The 15916-nt window shown below is 44.0% G+C and overlaps 1 protein-coding gene across 24 annotated transcripts in view; it reads left to right on the top strand.

The window, feature by feature from the left end:
- CD96 (CD96 molecule) overlaps positions 1-11136 on the top strand; it is a 103487-nt gene extending 92351 nt beyond the window's left edge. For 22 of the 24 annotated variants that reach the window (XM_050332414.1, XM_050332415.1, XM_050332411.1 and 19 more), the window contains 6 exons: positions 1143-1187; positions 2075-2149; positions 6186-6266; positions 7026-7115; positions 8214-8334; positions 9385-11135. In XM_050332414.1, coding sequence (XP_050188371.1) covers positions 1143-1187; positions 2075-2149; positions 6186-6266; positions 7026-7115; positions 8214-8334; positions 9385-9493 — 521 coding nt within the window. In that variant the 3' untranslated portion in view covers positions 9494-11135. Of the gene's footprint in view, positions 1-1142; positions 1188-2074; positions 2150-6185; positions 6267-7025; positions 7116-8213; positions 8335-9384 lie in introns of all 24 variants that reach the window. The other 2 variants (XM_050332429.1, XM_050332428.1) reach the window with 2 other exon arrangements.
- The last annotated feature ends 4780 nt before the right edge of the window (positions 11137-15916 follow it).

Raw genomic sequence — 15916 nt, 5'->3', positions numbered from 1 at the left:
CCAGAAAGTCATGCCAGGTATTGGGGGGCCCTGAGAGAGAGACTTTATTTTCCATTAGTCTCTGCAAGGTGATCTCTCAAAGGAACCCTGGCAGGTTGCATCAGGTCACCACTTGGCTTCACCCTGCACACTCTGCAGACACTCACTGGGAGCTGGGCACACCTCAAGGTGCCCACTGACCTGGTTTTCAGACCTGCTGCACCTTTGGTAAGGAGTCCTTTGTGTCAGCCAGCTACTGCAAAATCCCTGCTAGTGCAGGCAAGGCTAAGACGGAATGCAAATGGAAAAGCAGCAGTCAAAGGCGGTACAACTGCTTGCACAGGAAAGCATCTGGAGAGTTGACAGTTACCTAGGTATGTTAAGATCTGATCTGCAGAAGGTTGCTCCTACCCAGTGCCCTCCACACATGCCCAACCAGACAGAGGTACTTTCTGGCTGCCTTCCCAGGTGTGTTTTTCTAATGGAGTGTGTGAGATTCCATGGATTATCTCCTTCATGGAGCCCTTTGGGGAGACAATCCATCCTCCTAACCTACTCAGGGAGTACTTTGCCTCTTCTCCTGGGGAAATAAACAGCTGAAAAAAGTGAGAGAGCTCTTAACTCAGGATATACATACTGCTTGGGCAGGATGGTGTCTCTGCCACACTTGTCGCACTTGTCTGGGTGGTTAACAGTTCTTTAATTACAAGGAATAACTCCCATCCTCTTCTCTGAGGACTCAGTGAGCACTTTTCAGTGCAAGTGGTCTCTGAGATTTCCTGTCAGAGTTGCAGCCTCTGAAGTGCCTCGTGGATGGAGCTGTGCAGGTGCCACCAGCAGGTCATATATGTTATTTACACCTGTGCTAATAAGGTGCCTCTCTTTGTATGGAATAAACCCATGTGATTCACTTGCGCTTTTTAAGTTGAGGTGCCAGGGGCTCCAAAATTTTTCCCCCAAAAACCTGTTTCCCTAGGGATTTCACAGCACAGTTACTTCAAGTGCTTCATGTCCCTCTCCAGACCACTGAGCTGAGTTGTGTATTGAAAGATTATTTGGAAATTAAGTGTGATCTACTTTCTCACTCTTGAACCTTTAAATCACTCACTTTCCTAAAGCAGAATAAACATCTTCCTTATGCTGTTTGCTTTGATTTGTTATAGACCTTGGTAACTCAACACTTACATCAGCTGTCATGACTGCTTCAGGTAAGGAGGAAAAAAATAGAAGCCTTCATTATACAATATATGTAAGATCTCTGCTTGACCACTGCTTAAATGTCATGTACACAGAGCCAGAGGTGTGCCAGGGAAAGGTCAGTGTGCTCTGGTACTGACAGTACCTGTGTCCTGCTGTGTGGGAATTTGTGAGCTGTGAAGTTATTCAAGCAGAGATCCGACAGAAATCTTCCTAAAACTGTCACGTTAGGACAGCATCTAAAATGGCATCCTGAATATTACATCTTATTCTTACATATTTTTATAAAATGGAATATTATGCCTATAGAACCTGTAAATAAATTTGTCCTATTATGACAGAGAGGTGCATGTGACAGAAAAGTTAAAGCCACCACTTTTCCTTGATCCAAGAGCAGCACGTCATTGCCATTCATTAGTTATGTAAGATAGCTAACTCTGTTTTACCAGAGTATGCACATGGGTAACTACATAAAACTCTCTTCAGCAACGGAGAGGGAAACCCACAGGTGACCTCCTGGGCTTATAGGGCTGTGGCATGTTGTCATGGACCATTTCTGGAAAGGACCTGGATAAATGGGGGAGCACCACTATCAAGGGCATGTTCCATCCCACAGCACTAAAACTGCACCCTGTGCATAAAAACATAAATAAATGATGTCCCCAGCCAGTCCACGGGAAAGGGCCAGTATTAATAACATCAGCCATTTGTGAGTGCCCCCTGAGTTTGTGGGATGTGTTTTGAACGTTGAGTCTGATAACAGAATTTCTGCTGCAGAGTCTGCGTCTACCCAACAGCTGCCACAAGCTTCAATCTAGGTTGTTTTATGATTTATTAATATTATTTTCTAAAGAACCTATCAGCTAAATGTGATACCATGTAATCTGTTTGTCTTTAGAGCCCCAGTCGACATCTTTGGCCTCTCTGGATTTCACAAGTCAAGCAAACTTGGCTCCTGCTTCCACAACAAAAGGTAATCAATTAAGCCAAAATGTTTTCTCTATTGTTTCAACAACGTAGGAGAAAGACACATAAACACAATAACCATCTTGCACTTTTTGTAACAAACAATTTACTGTCTCCTGAAGGCCTTTTCCTAGTGCATTATACACTAGGAAGTACACTAACCACAGTCAGTGTAACCACAGTTCAAAAGTAAATATATGAGAAAATGCTGTCTTGATTTTACCTTTTTTAATGCTCCATTTAGGATATATGCATTAAATTCGGCAACTGAACAGACTTCTAGTATATATTAATTAGTGTTATTGTATTGTTTACAAAGAATACCTATTCTCTTTAATTAAATATCATACCAAAACAGAATTACATTAGAGCTAGAAAAAGTGCAACCCAAACATCAGAGCGCAGAAGTCCAAATACAAAGCAACAATAAACAAAATATTTACAACAGATAAGTCAGTAATTTCTTCTTTGAGTTGGCAACACCGAGGCCAGTGGAGGGCAGGTTAATGCTTGGAAGGGTTTAACCTCTCTTCCTCAGGGAGAGGTACATGCACCAGCAGCTGGACAGTGCAGCAGCAGCAGCCTGAATCAAGAGCAGAGGAAGCTGAGAACCTCCTACCTTCGGGTCTCAAAATACAGGGTTAATGCCCAGCAGAGTGCATTTTCTTGCAGCTCAGCCTGTCTGCAAGCACCCTTTTCTTTAAAGTCTCTTTTGAAGCCCAGCTGTTGATCCCTGTAGGACTGGCTGGTTTCAGGCAGCAGATGGAAGGGTGCTGGGGCAGAAAGAAGAGGTGTGCTCACTGCCACAGCTCCTGAAAAAACACACACGTGGCACACACTCGTCACTGGACACAAAGAAGCACATGCAAAACTGCAGTGCAGGCAGCACAAGGAGGAGGCAAAGTGGCAAGTTGTTGTTCCTCTCCTTAACAGCACCACAGCTTGGGCTCAGGAATGATCCACCACGGAGGTAGCCACCAGCAAGAGCGGATTTGTAACCTTAAACCTTAAAGTTACTCTCTAGCAGAGATAAGAGAGCAATGTGAAGGGCAGTGTTTGGGGTAATACTGGAGGAAGACACTAAACACAAGGCTTCGTTGTGGGAGTTGAATCACTCAACATAAAGCCCTGGGGCACACAGAGGCCAGATGGAGATATGCCAAGGCAGGAACACAGACTGCAGTGGCACTGAAATGAAAGTTTGCTGCGTCTCATGCTGCCGTCCCTATCCCCAAAGCAGAGACACTTGCCTGGCTGAGAGCAGAACAGCAAACTTGCTTGTCCAAGTGGACTGAAAGCCCTTCTGTCTCAACAAAAAATTTAATGACAAAGGCTATAAATATACAAAGTGAACAGAGAAGATTCTCCTCGCTGAATTATACATCTTCACTGGCTGAGGAGGCATGAGGTCAAAGGCATAATGCAAGCTGGAGCTGAGCCATTTTTCTTCTGTAAGTAACCCAGGAAACAACTGCCTTTTAACCACTGCTCCTAACGTGTGGCAGTTGCAGTATGCCAGCCTTGGATTAGTGCTGCTCCTCTCTGGCTCGCTCTGGTTCTCACACTGGTGCCACCATCAGCTACTCGAGCAAATCCTCTGGGCTGCAGCTGAGTCAGGATGCCAAGTCCAATCCTGCTGTTTTAGTCTACTGGTTTGGTTCAGTTCCTGTTATTTTGCAAGTTTTTAATGAAAATCTAAGAGACATCTGGGAACGGATTCAAGGGAAGAGTGGACATAGAGAGGCAAGAGCAGGAGCAGGGAAAACAAAACCAAGGCTATTAAAACTGCAGCCTGATCTTTGCTTAGCTTCCACTGTTGCTCTATGTCTGAGCCCAGAGAAGCTCAGGCTTTGAGTGATGGGTTACAGCTGCATTTTACCTCCTCAGGTTTGTTTAGATGGCTTAATGATATTTTTTTCCAAAAATGAGACAGTTTTTAAGAAAGATGAACTCTTTTTAGTAAATGTGAAATAGTTCTTTTGGGAAAATAGAGGTCTACTCGCTAGCCACCATCTGTGTTTAAATATCAGATAAATGGCTAGCTGAGCTCTGGAAATCTTAGCACCTGGCTTAAAGGCAAATGTTAAATAAATTGCCTTTTGGCATCAGACATTGCAGGTTTGACTCCCGTACACTAACTTCTTCAAAACTTCCCTTTGCTAGTTGGGAAAACAGTTTTGTTTCCCTGGAGCTGGTGACATCCTGTCTAGATTCTGATTTATGTATTTTTGTTCATCGCTGCTCTGGCTTCAGGACAAAACAAGCCAGTGCACTTGAAGCTACGGAGCTCCACCTGCAAACTAAGCTGAAATACAAAAATGCTCCTAATGTTTTGTCAAAGTTTATTCATCTATCTCAGTCGAGGTTCTAGCCTGTGATAGGCTTTCAAATGGAGTTGTGTAGTGCTTGTTTGAGGGCAGCCAAAAGTCAGGTGGAGTCACCTGTACCAGCTTTTCAATACTTCACAGAAACAGTTTCCCTGTTGAATTCTGCTGAGTTAGAAGACAAAAGCCCGAGTTTCCAAGCTGTCAAGGATTTGCAGTGGCAAAAGAGGAATGAAAAAACATTTGAGTACCCTGGTTTCATTAGACACATTTATTTTAATAACATTACAATTGAGAGAGTTGCTAGGCAAATGTAGTAAGTACTGAAGGTAGTTTATAGATGAAATAAATTGCCACAGAAGCTAAATAAAATCGCAGAGTAGCAATGAAATAATGAGATAATATGGAGCAATAAAGGCTGGCTAATAGAACATTGAAAGGCAGCCTCATTAAAGATCAATAAATCAATAAAAAAATCACCCTAAGGTGAACATTTTTTTCAGAAGTCTTTCCCTTTAGAAAATCTCTGCTTAGCAGCAAGAAGCCCAAAGTGACTTTCTTTTTTAAAATCTTGGTTTGTCTTTGTGCTTTTGGAGCAGGCAGGAATTGTCAGTGTGCTTTTGCATTTGCATGGGAGTCGTCTTTCAGCTGAAGTGCAAATGTAGCAGCCGCTTTCTGTTTTCTGAATATATTTTTGGTAACGCGCCAGTGCTTATTTACCCACGTACAACCCACAGCCACACATTTAGACCACAACCTTGTGGCAACTTCTAGTGCTTCACAATTCCGCTCTTTCACAGCTTGCTGGTGGCAATCTTTGCTAAAAGCATGCTGAATTACACTAATATTTGCAGGATATACCGTGCGTTGCACCACTCATCCCCACATCCCTGCCATTGCTTCCCTACACCTGGGCCTGCCTGACCACTGGCTAAGAGATAATGGCCTTGAAGGGTCCTCAGTGCAGCAGCTGTAATTGAGGGGCAATTTCAGAGCACAGGGGCACCAGGGAGCCTGCTGAGGCATACCAACATGTGTCCCTGTGCTCTCCCAGGGCCACTGGGCTCCTACAACAGCGATTACCATCATCATTTCAGTCGTCTGAGGCTCTAACACAAGCCATTATGTAAATAAGAATAAGTAGTGCTCATCAGTGTGCTGTACAGAGCACAGTGCTAGGGAATCTCTAAGAGCATGTGCTGCTTTTTTTTTTTTTATAATGTATATATAACTTCATAAAATGCCAGATCTGCCATGCTTGTTCACATAAAATTTAACATCTAATGACCAGAAGAAAAGAACTGAAATAATATCCAAAAGTCTCAGTGACTTTTTAGAGTGCCCTAAATTTGGATAGGTTTTCATAGGGCTTTTTACTGCATACACACATACATACCTACAGATAGATAGATATATAGATAGATATACACACACACAATTCACTGTTCAATTTCAAATCAAAGCCAGCATCGAATAAGAAAAAGATTTTCCTGGTTCTTTCTGGTGTTTCATTCATATCATTTAAACAGCGGTTTTGGGTTTTTTCTTGGATTTGTAAATCAGCAATTACCAGAGACTTTCAGGTTCCTGTTATTATTTCATTTGTTGTTTGCATCAGAGAAAGGCCAAGAGTACAAACTAGCCACAACTGAGCCTAATGAAGCAGTCACAGGTACAGGCTTGGAAGATAATTGAAGGACATTATTTCTTTTTGTACAGATTTGAATGATTCCACCACGGAATCTTCACAGAGCCTCAGTAATGCCACTCGCTCCTCTGAGAATACAACCCTGACACACGGTAAGTGCCGTGGCAGCTCTGGAAATGCTGTGCCATTGTCTAGTTGTGGATTTTAGGTATTATTGTAGAAGCTGTGAACATGGAGGTGGCTAGAAAAAACAGAAATGTATCCTTAGGCAGCACCAATTCAGACACAGGTAGCTTAGCTCTATTAGGAAGGGCAAAGTACTGCCTACGAAGAGATGATAGATTATTTTTGTGGTTCAGACACAGCACTTGACAGAGGAGACTGAGGTTTTGCTGAGTTGTGACAAAGGCAGACTCTTTGTGCTGCTGCTAAGCCACTTAATAACTTTAGGTTTTTCATTACCATCAAAGAGGTAAAGAGCTTATCATTCTCTCAGACCACTGCACAGCTCAATGCTGGCTTGCTGTAACATTTTAAAAGGTGTTTTCTAATGGATTCCTTCCTTGCTTCCTTTCTCCCTCCCTCCCTTCCCTCCTTCCTCCCTTCCTCCTTCCTCCCTCGCTCCCTCCTTCCTTCCTTCCTTCCTCCCTCCCTCCCTTCCCTCCTTCTCTCCTTCCTTCATTCCTTCCTCCCTTTCTTTTCTTCTAATATTCTTTAATTTGATAGAAGGACATTTTTTTTCTAACACCAGGCTTTAGGCCAAAAATGTAGGCATCTTGCCAAGAGAATTTTGACACCCTGATTCTGGAATTTGATTTCCAGTTTTCAGCAGGGTGAATAACAGTGGGTTCAAAAGATAATCTTCATTTTAAAAAAGTTACTAAAAATATTCTGTGCCCATACCTTTTTAGGTAATCTGTTCTACAGAATCACAGACCAGACAATTTCAGTTACCAAAGGGAAAGATTTCTTTACTGCCAGCAGCCTACTCAACAGTACTGGTGAGACATTATCCTACAAATCCCCATTCTTTCAGCATGCCATTGCAGAAGCACAAAACCTGGAGCATCATATCCGTTTGACCAGAGGATTTCAAAAAAGGGAAAAGAGATGAAAAAGGAGTCACAGCTGCTGTGTCTTCACACTGCAGCCTGTTGCAGGCTTTTGGCATTCCAGCCTTCTCCCTCCATGTGCAAGCAAAGCTCCAGTGCATGTTTTCTTCCAGTCACGCTCTTGTGCCCCAGGGAAATCTTATGGCTCCTGTGGTGCGGTGAACTTGGTGCCAGGCCACGGCACAGGCTGCCACAGTGGGTAAGACCCAGGCTGGGTGACGTACCAGTACAGCCAGCCTTGCACAGGTGTGTGATGCACAGGGAGGTGACACCAAGCTGTATCACCCAGGGACCTTGTGCTCCAGCCCCCTCTGGCACCCAGACCACTGCTGCACCCTCCACAGCAGCTGGAGGAGTACTGTGCTCCTTCTCCCCTTTTCCATACCCAGGACTCTGAGGGCACCTCTGTCAGCCACCAGCACCCCCAAGGGTGCCTATGCAGAAGGGGGTAGGGTGGGATCCAAGCACTGTGGTGGGGAGAGGCTGGAATGGGGCAGGGAAGCTACATCACCAACAACAGCTCTCCCCAAAATGCAGCTGAGCCCTTGGCCAGACATTTTGGCAGGGTTTGGTGTCAATGGTGTGAAAAATAACCCGTGGGAAGGACAGCTGTGGTGGGTAGCTGTGCCCAGCTGTGAATTGCTTGCTCCTCACAGAGAAGCTCACAGGGGAACAGAGAAAGCCAATGGGTTTTGGATGAAACGCTTGCTGGACTGTGCCTGAATAATCTCATCATGTGATCTGATGGGTGGCTGAAACCAGCTCAGTAGTCCCAGTCAGAACAAAAGTGGGTTAAGTCCATAAATCAGAGCTGCAACAGCCAGAGTTTGGGATCCTCAGCCTGGGAACGTGACCGTGTGGTGGGGATTTGGGGCTGCACTGACACCAGCACTGTGCTGGGGGGAACAATGTGCACAGGCAGCAAGCCCACATTTCCCTCCTCTCTGAGGACATCAGGATGAGGTCTGACTAGCGTGTCCCCTACAGGTGAGAGGAACACAAACACCAGTCGCTTCCCCTGGCCGACAGTGGTAGCCGTCCTGCTCCTCTTCTGCAGTTCCCTAATAGCTGTGGGCATCAGGAAATGGTGTCAGTACCAGAAAGAGATGTAAGTACAAGTGAGGGGAGCCACAGGGGTGGGAGGCGGGGCAAGATGGACAGCACAAACTCTAACCCAGCTGTTTGGACTTACACCTTTTCATTTGAGACGACTCACAGGACACAAGGCCTTTAAGTACGTGGATTGGTAATGCTTTTTTTTTCATACAGTAATATGAAAAGTGGAGTGTTTTCAGTCCTTTCATCTGTTTTGTGGGTTATCTTTAAAATAAACTTTAAGAAAAGAGCTGCAGTGCAGCTTCAGGGTGCAAGGGAAGAATAACAGTCGATTTTTGTCCCCAGAGCCCCCCACTTCTATTAGCCTCCCTGCCAGCTGCTTTTGCTCTCTCATTTTCCATGGTGACTTGAGGACATGTTTTAATGAAATTGTACTTCTAGGGCAGCTCTATTTGAGTTGTGAATAATATATGTGAAAGTAGGATACCTGAAACTTAATCTCAGTCAAAGAAGCATTGAGTTTGTAATTATTACCAAAGTTTAATTCACTACTAACACACTCAGAGATCTACTGGTAAAAGTAGTATCTAGGAGATAACAATTTTCAATCTGACTAATATTACTTAAATGTTGGAAAATTCATGGTGAAAATGAATCATTTATCATTCTAGAAAACCCTTTCAAAACACAACTACAAATCCTGTATATAGAAGGGGAAAACAGGGTCGATTTTTTTTAATGATTTGGGATGGGACCGTTATTTATCTTGACCTATAAACTGACCAAAAAAAGAGTTACAAGTCATTAAATATACCTTCAGAGAGTAGTGTGAGCAAAAGACCTCTGGTTTTGAATAGTTCATCAGAACCATGTTCTGTTCTTTGAAAATATGAATAAAGTAAAATTGCAAGGTGTGATCTGAGAAAGCCAAATGAATACCAGGAGGTGTGCTGGGGTTATAAAACAAAATCAGGGAAGTTGCAGTATGTAAGAGCTAGTGTCAGGTGCTCTTAGTGTCAATCTACCCCCTCCTGTGATCATTTTACAACTGTCTTTTATGCAGGTTTTTGTGTGATAGTGCCTTTTTTCTCTTCTGTTTCAGTATGAACAGACCTCCATCTTTCAAGCCACCACCACCTCCAATAAAGTACACCTCCATGGTGGAGTCTGATGGGACTGCCCCATCCTGCCACGAACTAGAAAACCTGTAACATTGCCTACACCCCTTGTGTACCTTGCAGAAGACTGACACAGTTAAAAGGCTCTGCCTTTAGAACAGTGACTGCAGGAGCTGGGTGTTAATGACCCATATTAAAATTCAGAGTGCCTACATGACATTACTGTTGGAAGCTGAGCATTCCTTAGGACACTTCATCCTGTCTATCTCCATATATGCATTAAGTTAACACCGTTGTGTCACCGTGAGATTACACCTGCTTAATTTGAATTAGATGATCAACTGGGAATTTCCTGTCTTTTTAATGGGAGCAGATTAACACATCACTCCTCCAGCCTGACTGAAGAGTGTTGAAGCTTCTTTTTACTGAGTGCATAGAGATGACAGCTCTGACGTATGGACACCACAGTTACAGTGGCTTCACACAAGTTTTTTGATACCTCCACGAGTCGTTCTTGCAAATATTTTTTTCAACTGTGGACTAACATGACCAACTTAGTATTTTCTATCACTGTGAAACCAAACAAAAAACAATCAGCATTTTATACAGAAAGAAAATATCCGCATCTCTCAGCAGGGGGTTGCAGCACAGGATCACGTGGAGGCGTTGGTGAGATGAAAGGTCATGGTGCAGGCCTGGTGCAAGTGTTTGTGAGGAAGATTCAGTTGCCATTGGTGAAGTCACAGAAAACAGTCAACTCTGGGCTCATGCATAAGCCACGTGTGGGCCAGAGACTTAAGGATTGAAGTGAACAAGCCTAAAGATAATGGAAAATTCTAGTCCTTTTAGAAGTGCTGTGCCTTTGAAACAGTGCTTACACTTGAGTCTGCTTTTGTGGAATTATATTTTTGATACCCATTAAGGAAAAAGAAAAAAAAAAAAGGAATATAATAATTTTCTTCTCCTTTGGTTTTAATGAGTTTCTGTCATTTGCTGTCTTTCAAGACCTCAGGGGAAGTTTCCCAGGTGGTTTAAGCCTATGAAAGAGGTGATCCAGTCTTACCCCTGTCCTACCTGGGCTACATATTTCCTTGCACTGACACTAATGAATAAGTGATGGTGCAGAGGGGGGGATTGGCTCAGCTCCCACTGTACAGTTCTCAGCCAGGTCAGCAGCTGTGTGATCACTAATGCAAGGTACCAAATCTGCAGCAGTGTGATCCTACATTACCTTCAGGCAGCCAAGAAAAAGGCCCTCTAAGCTTGTTTGAAAATTTATTGTTACCAGAATGGTATTTCTGTAATTAATGCAAATCAGCTAAAATTCAATCATGTCAGGCTCAAAATTGATATTCTGATTTAGGAATGGGATTTGTTTTATTTACTGCTAAATGCTGGTCGATGAGTGTCAGGGTTCAGAGCACTGTATTTCTGGGGAATTTAGATTAAATTAATTACTTACTGGAAAGAATGATCTAACAGCCTTTTTTAGAGTATTTTGTTGTATTATTTATCTTATACTACAACCAGTCCTAAATCTGTCATCTGTGCTGAACTGAAAACATTTTCTGTCCTACAAAACTACACTGACCTTGCATGCATGAAAGGCTCAATGTTAATTTGAGCGTTTCTTGTCTGCGTGGGGTAGTAGAAGCAAAGTAGTTTACCTTTTGTCATACTATCCATCATTGCAAAAGAAGGCAGCTTTTAGTCCTTAAAAAGAGAAAGTGGGAAAAACCCGTGAACAAACAAACCAACCCCACAAACAAACAAACAAAACCCAGAAGGGTAACAATATTCGAAGGGGTGTGGAGAGCCAGGACTTTCCTCCTTGCTCATAGATGAGGATGACTGCCCTTAGCATAGCTGTCGAAGGAGCTTATTTTATTATCTCGGATATTTTAATCCCCACGGTTGCTTCTGGCCAAGGATGTTCCCTCTGCCCCTGAACAGTGCTCAGGGGGTGCCGCCGCTGCCTGCGGCGGGCGCCCCTCCCCGACCCGCCCATTCCCGAAGGATGTTCCTGCTGCTGCTGCCGCCTCCGCAAACGAGGATGAGCAGGGTGACGATCCCCGAGGGACTCCGGCTGGCTGAGGAGCGCTTCCAGCCTGTCCGGGAGGTTTTCCAGGGAGCCCCCCGCGCTGGGGACGCACCGGAGGCAGCGCAGCCGCGATCCCGCTGCTGAGCACCAGGCGGAGCGGCAGCGCCGGGGAGCGGGGCCCGCTCGCCACCGCCCCATCTCATCCCGAACCGCCCCGTCCCGTCCCGCCGGGATCACCGCGCGGGTGCGGAGATGGCCCCTGCCTGCCCGGAGGACAAGGAGGGTCCCTGCACTCCCACGCCGGCTTCAGAGAGGGAACCAGGGCACCTGGAAGAGGAAATCCCCGCCCCCAGATGCCCCCATCCTCCTGGTTTTCTGCAGCTAAATTGGGTGTAGGATAGTTTATATCTCTGTTTGACTCCACCTGCTCGGCACCAGGATAAACATGTAGCATACAGTTTACTCGAGAATTGCGGAGAGGTTCAAAATTAACCCCTGCTTTAAAGAGGAAAAACAAAACAAACAAACAAAACCAACTTCCAAAAAAAAAAAAAAATTAAGCACTTGACTGCAGCAACCTCAGCTGCCTCATCCCTGGAAGGGTTGAAGGCCAGGCTGGATGGAGCTTTCAGCAACTTCATCAAGTGGAAGGTGTCCCTGTCCATAGAAGGGGGTTTGAAACTATATAACTTAGGGGTCCCTTCCAACCCAAACCGCTCTCTGATTCTGTGATTATTTTTGGCAGCAGCTGCCACTGTATATACGCTGAAATCATTCAGCCTGGACTTGGGTTCTGTCAACCCTGGAATAATTTGGCCCAGATCAAGTTACCAGATGCTTGAAGATGGCTATGGGAGTGTTAGATAAAAGCTTTCCTGTAAGAGTAAAATTTTCAAAGCTTGCTGTGTGGGTACAGAAAAGATTTTATAAGAGAGTCTTGAATGTTTGTTGTGGTTTAACCCCAGCTGGCAACTCACTTCAACCAGTGGGATGGGTAGAGAACTGGGAGAGTAAAAGTGAGAAAATTCGTGGGCTGAGGTAAAGACAGTTTAATAGGGAAAGCAAAAGATGTGCACAAGCAAATCAAAACACAGAATTAATTCACAACTTCACATGGGCAGTCATCTCCAGGAAAGCCAGGCTCCATAGTGTGTAATGGTGAATTGGGAACACAAAACCCTGTCACTTTTAATGTTCCCCTCTTCCTTCTTCTTTCCCATTTTACGTGCCAAACATGACACCATATGGTGTAGGATATCCCTGTGGCCAGTTGGGGTCAGCTGTCCCAACTGTCCCCTCCCAGCTTCTTGTGCCCCCCAAGCCCACTTGCTGGTGTGGGGGGTTGAGAGGCAGAAAAGGACTTGACATTGTGTAAGCACCAAAACATCTCTCTGTGTTATCAACACCGTTTCTGTCATAAATCCAAAACACAGCCTCACACCAGCTACTATGAAGAGAATGAACTGTACCCCAGCCAAAACCACAGTGTCACGTTGCTAAATGCAAATCCATGACACAGTGAAATCTGTACAGCAGACCTGAGTCAGAATCTGAGGTCGTGTATAACATGTAATGTAATACTGTGAAATTAGCTGGGTGTGCTGTATGCGGTCTTTAATACGTGCATTACACAGCTGTAAAAGCAACACACACTGGAAAGCTGAGCAGCAAGGTGGTTTTATGCAGAAGTGGTTTCCATCTGCTTCTGAGGAGATGGTAAATGTTGTAGAGTAAAGGGAAAAAAGGACAAAAGCAAGGAATTGTTTTCAGGATTTGTTTTCAGTTACTATTGTGCCTTGTGAAGTCACTGGCAGGGCCTGGGGACTTCAGCGGAGTGAGTGACTTTTCCCAGTGCTCCCTGGCTTGTATTCCTGCTGGTTGCATCCAGGTGGTTCTGGGCCCTGCTGACAGAGAGCTGGGAAAGGCTGCCAGCCCCAAGCCCACACGGTGCGTGGGGCAGGCTGGTGGTTTCCACCTCTCCGACAGTGGAGGGCGCAGCTGTGACTGACTGAGAGGATGCCCTGCTCCTGGCACACCTGACAGCTGTCCCACAAAGCCGTAAGCCTCCTGCATTACCTTCTGCCTCACTCTGAATCACGCGTCCTTTTTAAACTGCACTGCAATGTCTTCTCTTACAAGTCACCTTTGGGTCCCGGAAATTAATTAAGCTTGGCTTGTTTATTTAAGAAGCACCCTATAGTTTGCACGGTGTGTTCCAGTCGTTGGAATGCAGGTGGAGGTGTGGCAGTGCCGGGGAGCAGACTGTGGGAGAACACAGGGCTGTGGGAGAGAGAAGGCTGCCTGGCCATCCCAGAGCCAGACTCATTAGACAGCAATTGCTGATAATAGGCTTTGGCATCTGGGATTTCCTGGGAAAACAGCCCATCTTAATAAGGACCCACAGAGTTTTCTCTTTTAGGGAGATGTTTCCCTCATTGCAGCTGTGTTGAAAGCTGCTGAAAACCTTTGGGTTTGTTTTAATGTATGTGTTTGTTTTACGAAGCTGTGCACAGAAATTATGCCTGTTAACCTGCACAGGGTATTAGTTACCTTGTGTAGCCTTTGCTGGATTTAAAGCCATCACTTAACAGAACTGTCAAACATTAGAAAGATCTGTGCACACTCCAGAATAAGCAGTATACAAAAGAGAATAATTTTTGTATTATTTATTGTTTATGTTTGTAAGTAATTCTTCTTGACTTGGCAATTAACTTTGAGCAATAAGCCAATGGAAAGCTCCTGAAAAGCTCTGCAGGGGAATAATGATTACTTAATCCCGCCTAAGGAGATTTTAATGGAAATAATATCAATTCATATTATATTTAGAATTATTCCTTAAAGACAAGACAAAGCTCAGGGAAGTCCACAGTAAAGATTATTTGATTTCAGGGAACATCCGATTATGTCTTTAAAACTACTCTTCCAGCTGTTTTCTAGCCTGTGATGTTTCATCTCTTTTCTTTCAGTCTCCTGTATCAGGTTGCCCTCATAAGAGTTTTAATCAGAGGAAAAATAACGTATCTGTTTGCCCCTTGGTTCCTTTCCAAACGAGAGGATTTCCAGATTGACTCTGGCATCGTACACAGCTTGGAACACCCTCATGTGGTGTAAATGAAGTATTGAATAGCTCGCTGTTGTCAAACATACGACTCACAGATGCCAGGGCTTGGCTTACAGAAACCAGCAAACAAAGGCGAGAGAGAGAGAAGCAGGTAATATAGTGATATAAACTGACACTGAGGCTATGAGTGATGGACAGATAAAGGAGGGGGGGGGAAGGAAGTCAATAGCACAAAGTCTATATTATATGACAGACATCTAAGTGTTTGCAATGGACTTAGGAAATGCAAAAATTGCTGCAATAGTGGTTTTCTGACTTGCTGTAAAATGGAAAATGAACACCCCTATTTGGTCTATTGCACTTGAAGGAGCGAGGTTTTAAATGCAGTGATGTCTGCAGAGCTTTGTGGTTGAGTGTGTCTGATGGTTTTAAATGTTAAATAATTCCATTACAGTCAGGGTAAAAATGGTAATGAACAGCTTGGAAGAGTCTGAGTATATTTACATGGAATGTTGAGCAATTAGCTTCTCTCTGTGAGAGTGAATCCTGCAGTTTTCTTCTCATCAGTAGCAAAGTGACCTTTAAAATATGCAGATGACACAGAAGCTGTTTCAATAACTTATTTGATCTATTGCCTGCTGATGAATTGCACATAAGGATTTGGAATTTACATGGCACAGTAGATTTTGGGCTGAAATGGAAGATTTTGAAAACATTAACAGAAAGCTTTTTAACAATGGCAAAGCATTCTGTTTAAGAATGAGATGTGTTACCAGGGTACTCAGTGGGGTAAGGAAGGAGGCAAAGCTCCCTGTAGCACTTGATACTATCAACTTCTTTTTAGTTGCTTTAAAGCTTTTTAAAAAGTTCACTGATCAGGATTTATATTCTGTATATGACAGCCCAAGAACTGCGTGTTAAAATTGAAATAAATCACATTTGTGTGTTTGGAATTGGCTAACAGTGAAAACCATATGCCTCTTGGTGCTTAAATAGCATCAGCCTGATCTGCACAGCTAATCTTTTTACTATGCATTTGAAAACAGGAGGGTTAGGAGTGTGGGAACGGGATTTCAGCTGTTAAATTGTCCGAGCTGCCTCTGACATTGGCTTGTGCTCTGCACCCAGGCAAAAGGGAATAGCTGAGCTCTCAGTAAATCCACATAAGGCATAAATATGGCTATATAAATATGGCTATATAATCTGCGAGGAAAAATTGATAGTAAAGTTTCAGTCAGGCCATCCTCACTACTGACTGTGATTCACACGTAAATGCACAAGCAACATGGAAAAATACAACACCCTACTGACCTTGATCTAGAATTAAAAAATGTCAATAATATGATGTTTTTCCTGCCTGCTTAGGCATTCATTTTTGCAGCCACTTAAACACATATTTGAAGTGGAGCATTTG

Source organism: Myiozetetes cayanensis, unplaced genomic scaffold, assembly GCF_022539395.1.
Source record: "Myiozetetes cayanensis isolate MyiCay16 unplaced genomic scaffold, myiCay2020 scf5-8, whole genome shotgun sequence".
Lineage (NCBI taxonomy): Eukaryota > Metazoa > Chordata > Aves > Passeriformes > Tyrannidae > Myiozetetes > Myiozetetes cayanensis.
The sequence above is the reverse complement of the archived record's forward strand: the minus strand, read 5'-3'. Positions and strand labels throughout refer to the sequence as shown.